The 6,000-nt window shown below is 29.3% G+C and overlaps 1 protein-coding gene across 3 annotated transcripts in view; it reads left to right on the forward strand.

Annotated features, from left to right (window-relative positions):
- LOC106883896 (NAD(+) hydrolase sarm1) overlaps nucleotides 1–6,000 on the forward strand; it is a 126,064-nt gene that overhangs the window by 68,706 nt on the left and 51,358 nt on the right. For all 3 annotated transcript variants that reach the window (XM_089341408.1, XM_089341407.1, XM_089341409.1), the window contains exon 3: nucleotides 3,273–3,449. In XM_089341408.1, coding sequence (XP_089197534.1) covers nucleotides 3,273–3,449 — 177 coding nt within the window. The remainder of the gene's footprint in view (nucleotides 1–3,272; nucleotides 3,450–6,000) is intronic.

The following is a 6,000-nucleotide window of genomic DNA, read 5'->3' on the forward strand; positions in this document are numbered from 1 at the left end:
CTGGTACTCAGTTTCACCTGAGTAGACTGTTACAATGCAAAATGAATGCCTTGCTCAATAAACACAAAGCCCTGCCCAATCCAGGAATTCAACATGTATTTAAAAAGGGGTTTCAAGTATGTTTCCATCACCCTGTATTAGAAAATACTTGTTTTAGAATATTGGTGATTTTGATTAAAAACAAGGTCAAACTTTAAAAATATGTTGTTTGAAAAATTAAAAACAACATATTTTTTTATTATAATTATTACATAGTTAAAGCAATATATATTGTTGCTCATATAGGTGCAGGTAATGCTGTGTGGTTAAGAAGCATTTTTAGCAACCATGTGGTATTGGGTTCAATTCCATTGTGTAGTACCTTAGGCGGGTGTCTTCTTCTATAGCCCTGAGCCAACCAATGCTTCGTGAGTGAATTTGGTAGATGAAAACTGTGTGTAAGATCTCACACATACACACACTACTTGACAACCGGTGTTGGTTTCTTTACATCCCTATAATATAGCAGTTTGGCTAAAGCAACCAATAAAAGAAGTACCAGGCTTTAAAAAATCAGTAATTACTGGAGTAGATTTGTTTGATTAAGACCTTCAAGGCAGTGCCCCAGCATGGCCACAGTCCAGTTACTGAAACAAGGACAGAGGATATATTTTCTTCTTCTCCACTAACATACCTTCTCAATAGAATTGCATAGTTTTTGCATAAAACCACAGAATGTTTTCAAAGTTAGTTGAAATTTTGTTCTAATGAGATTTTTTAAAAAAAACTTGGCAGTTTTAGCAGAAACTTCTTTTGAACATCTTCATCTTGTTCTGCTGCTCTCTGCTCTCCATCCTTACTTCTCTTACAATTTCTTTTTTTCTGTTTTTATTTTATTTATTTTTTTTTATATTTTTCCTTCCTATATAGTGTGACATAACAAACAAGTAAACAAAAATTAATTATATTAGTTTTGAATCATTAAAAACAAAAATAAAAGACATAAACCAAAGAAAGATTCTTGGTAAAGTATGACTTCTCGATCAATAGCCATTTTTTTTTTTATTTCTTTTATTTAATTTTTTTTTAAATTTGATATTGAAATGTATGCCAATATATTGAATATTTAATTTAATTAGTTTAAAAGATGTTCAGTATTCATCCCTTTATCTCTTCTCCATGTTTTTATTTTCTTCATTATATATTTTTTGTTGTGTATTTTTTTAATTTTTCAGTCGTGCTATTAAACATTCTAAATCTAGTCTTCTGTTTTTACCCCTTTAAATTTTACTATAACCCCTTTTCTTTAGATCGTTTAAACCATATATTTATAGCCATGCTAGAACACTGTCTTCTCTTGTGTTTTATGTGTTGTTTGTGTTAATTGTACCTTGTATCTTTAAAGATATTTATAAGAAGTTAAAACTGTTTAGTTAACTAAAAATATAAAACCAAAAACAAATTATTTTTTTTAATCCATCAATAGCAGCGTTCCATTTTGTTTTTTAAATTTTTACTTTAATTTTTTGCCTATTTTTCTTACTCACCTTCCTAATGTATTTGTAAATTACTCTGGAGGCTTTTATTTAATTGATTTAAACATGGAATCAAATATTTTAAGACCGTTTTAATGCTATGAAATACAATCTAATGACGACTGAAAGAAGGAAGCAACACCTACAGGCTATTTTCCCACAACCTTCAGACACCATTCAGACAAAACTGATGCTATCTCTCTCCTGAATGGTTTTGTTTAAAAGTAGACTCAACTGAAGTGAAAAAGGAAGACGGCTTCTCCCTGTTCACTCAGCCATACAAATTACATCAAAATTCTAATCACTTCTCCAATGGCTATGGGAAAATTATCAAGCATTTTATTTATTTATTTATTATTTTTTTTTTTACCTATTGAATTAAAAATACTTATCTTTTATCTTGAATCTTGTTTCAGTTACTAGACTATGGTCATGCTGGGGCACCACCTTCTAGGGTTTAGTCAAACAAATTGACCCCTGTATTTTTTTTTTTTTTCCTTCAAACCATAGTATTTATTCTATCGGTCTCTCTTGACTGAATCACTAAGTTACCGGGATGTAAACAAACTCTGGTTGGAAAGTGATGGTCTGGGATAAACACAAAAACAAAGACACATACACATAAATATATACATATATATATATATATATATATATATATATATATATATGTATATATATAGGCGGTGCTCCAGCATGGCCACAGTCAAATGACTGAAACAAGTAAAAGAGTAAATATATATATATATATATATATATATATATGTTATTGATTCTGTTATTATCATTTTTAAATTGTTACACTAGATAATAATAGAGTCAATGATATCTTTGCAAATTATTTTTCTCATGAATTATTTACTCCATATATATATATATATAGGTTGTGGTATATTCTGTTAAGAATGTAGTAGCGTAGAGTATGAAGCTCATCCAGTAGTAGTATTATATGTACTTCCAGGTTTGTGTTTGGGCATTTGTCATGTGTGAATAGATGATTGAAAAAATTGGAGTCTGCAAGAAGGAGTACAGTTGGACATTTATTTTTTAATCACTACAATTGTTTTCAAGCATCGTAGTTCTCCAGGCATGCAGGTACTTGACTATGCAACTGTTTCCCTGCATTATGAGATCTAGTAGTGTTTCTTCAGGTGATATATGAATATTGTCTCCATAAGTTCAAATTCTCAGCTTCAAGAACGTCCTCTCTGCCTGTCGTAGCCGGAATTTAGTAGGAGTCACTGAGTCTATCAGAGTGTGTTGTTGCTGAAGGACCTTTGGCAAACTGCTTTGAATCTACTCCTAAATTCAGGCCATGACAGACAGAGAGGTTGTTCTTGAAGCCGAGAATTTGAAGTTACGGAGACAATATTTACATATCGCCTGAGGAAACACAACTAGATCTCAGAATGCAGAGAAACGGTTGCACAATGAAGTACCTGCATGCCTGGAGTACTACATTACATGGAAACAATTGTAGTGATTAAAAAATAAATGTCCAAACATACTCCTTCTTGTTGACTCTAATTTTTTCAATCATATTCATAACAGGCTTCTTTCAGCTCAAATGTTGCATTAAGTTCCAGTATTGAGGGAATTTGATAAAAATCATTTTTTTCTTTTTTTACCTATCAATGTATAGCAAATGTATTGATTATCTTGATTATTTCATTGTTCTTGTTGACATTATATTGATTGATATATCTCTTTTTTTATCTTTTTTTTTTTCTTTATTTTTTTCCCCAAATTCTTCAACAGGTTTTTTATGATATCGGATGCATAAATCCTTTAAAACGTCTTGCAAGTAGCCCAAATGCAACTGCATCTAAGTTAGCCATTGAAGCTTTAAGAATTATCGGTGAAGAAATCCCCCATAAACTTACCCAGCAAGTCCCATTGTGGACGGCGGAGGACGTTTCATATTGGGTCAACCAGGTGAGTTAGAAAATTCTATTCCTAGACAAATGCAATAGCAAAAAAAAAAGCAAACAAAAAAAAAAAACAAAAAGAAAAAACAAACAAAAAGAAACGACATTAATATATAAATATAAATATAAACAGTACACCTGTTCTCCTTCTCCTCAGCGCCTTCACAATAAAAAACACTTTTTAACAATTACTAGTGCATCAGCAGCACAAAGCACCTGTATAATTATTATCATTATTATTATTCTTACTTACACCTATTATTATTATTATTATTATTATTATTATCACTATTATTGTTGTTGTTGTTGTTGCTGTTGTTGTTGTTTTGTCTTGACTGAACTTGCTGCAGACATTTTCAATTTATGTGTTGTGGGTTTTCCTTTACTTGTTTCATGTTCACCCACCAGGTTACTGTTGAATGTTTCTAATATTTATTCTTAATGATATGCGAATGAAAGAAAGAAAGGAAGAAGGAAAGAATGAAAGAAAAAGGAAAGTGTAAAAAAAATAGAGAGAAATACTAACAAGAAACAAACATACAACAAACATTATTCAGCTTGTAGTAGAAACCAGGTGATATATATATGTATATATATATATATATATATATATATATATATATATAATGACTGTAACTGGTTCCATGGATAGATTGATTGTTAAAAAGCACCATTTCTGTCTTATTTTTATAATAATAATAATATTAATAATAATAGTGCTATAAAAATAATTCAATATATTTCAATTCAATTTGGATAGGTGATCTTCTTGAAATGTGATTCATATATAATATTACGATAAATATGTAGTATAATATAATATAACATAATATAATGTAATATAATATAATATAATATATACATATATAATATATATATTATAATAATATAGGTATATAAATATAGTATATATGAAACTATATATATGTTATAATATATATATGTATATATATGTTATATTGTGTGCGTGTGTGTGTGTATACATTAGAATGGGTTTTTAAATATTGAAGCATATGGAAAAAAAATTTTAATAATGAAATTGTCATCAATTCTGTGTCAGTTTTAACAGATTTCTTTTTATTATCAATTCTATGACTTTTGGATCTTATAGGCTAGCCAAATACAGGCACACAGGGAGGAATTTAGTGAGAAAAATACAACCAGGTTTAGAAACTGTATATTTGAAAATAAATATTTTAGAGATTTAAAACAAACAAAAAAGTCAAATTTTTTTTTACGCGTATTTTTATTTCCTAATTTTTTTTTTGTTTTTTTTTGCATTTCTTTCTTTTTTTTTTTTTTTCAATTTGAAATATATCTTCCTCAAAACTTATGTTACAAATGCTATCCAGTAATTGCTATATGCATTGATATGCAACAGTTGTGTAGGACAAATACTAGTTGCAAAACATTGCCAAATCTTTGCAAGGAACTATTTTTTAAGTCAACAAAGCAAAGATATTCTTGTGTAAGCTGGCATTTAATGTGGGATACATCTGCAATTTTCTTCTTCTTCTTCATTTTTCTTCTTTTTTTTTTTTTGATAATTACAAGCCTTGTTGCAAATATAAATGAATATGTAAACTAATGTTTATCTCTCACTGTATGGCAGAATTGTTTTTTTGTATTTTTTGTTGTAGTTGTTTGTTTTGTATTTTTTTCCCCTCTCTTCAATATCTGATAAGTATTCGAAGAGGTTTTTCTTTTTTGTCTTTTTGAGGAAATGGTCCTCATATACATGCACGTATCACTTGTTTCCCCTTGGTTCTGTCTGGTTGCCCAATGTGAACCAGCATATTCTGCTTTAATTGAATTTAATAACCAAGAATTCTATGTTATAATTCTGAAGAAAAGTCACACACATACATACTCCTCCACACATACACATACACCAGGAAACTTTAAAAGACTCCATTATGATACATGATTTTATTTGAGTCACTTTGATATATGTATGTACATAAATATGTGTATATGTATAGAATGGAGTAGTTTTGAAGAAACATTGTGTGGTATTGCTTTAAAGAGATTTGTTGTGTAATGCTGGAACAATGCAAGAAGGTACAAAGTAAGCTACAAAAGAAAAAGAAAGCAAAACAAAACAAAGTTGCAGTTTTACCTTGTATCTCTATATTTTGAGTCTACAACCCCTTCTTCAGGACATTTGGAAAAGCAAGGGATAGAAATACAAGGTAAAACTGCAACTTTATGTCGTTTTCTTTTCATTTCTTTTCCATTTGTAGTTTATTTGTACTTTCTTGCATCGTTTTGGCCTTACACAACAAATATATATATATATATATATATAGATTCTGCTGCTCCACAACCTTGATTCTATATATGTATGTATATATATATATATATATATATATATATGTATATAAACGTAGATACAGACAGAAAGACATGACTGAGAGGACAAACAAAAGAAAGTGGCCCACAACACATTTGGTAGGAATTAGGATGTTTGTTTAATAACAATTTCACTCAGATCTTTTTGACTTAAGATTTCATTGGTGCATAGGACACCTCATTCTCATTATAATATCAAGAGAAGG

The sequence above is a fragment of the Octopus bimaculoides genome, chromosome 24, assembly GCF_046866305.1.
Source record: "Octopus bimaculoides isolate indiv1 chromosome 24, ASM4686630v1, whole genome shotgun sequence".
Lineage (NCBI taxonomy): Eukaryota > Metazoa > Mollusca > Cephalopoda > Octopoda > Octopodidae > Octopus > Octopus bimaculoides.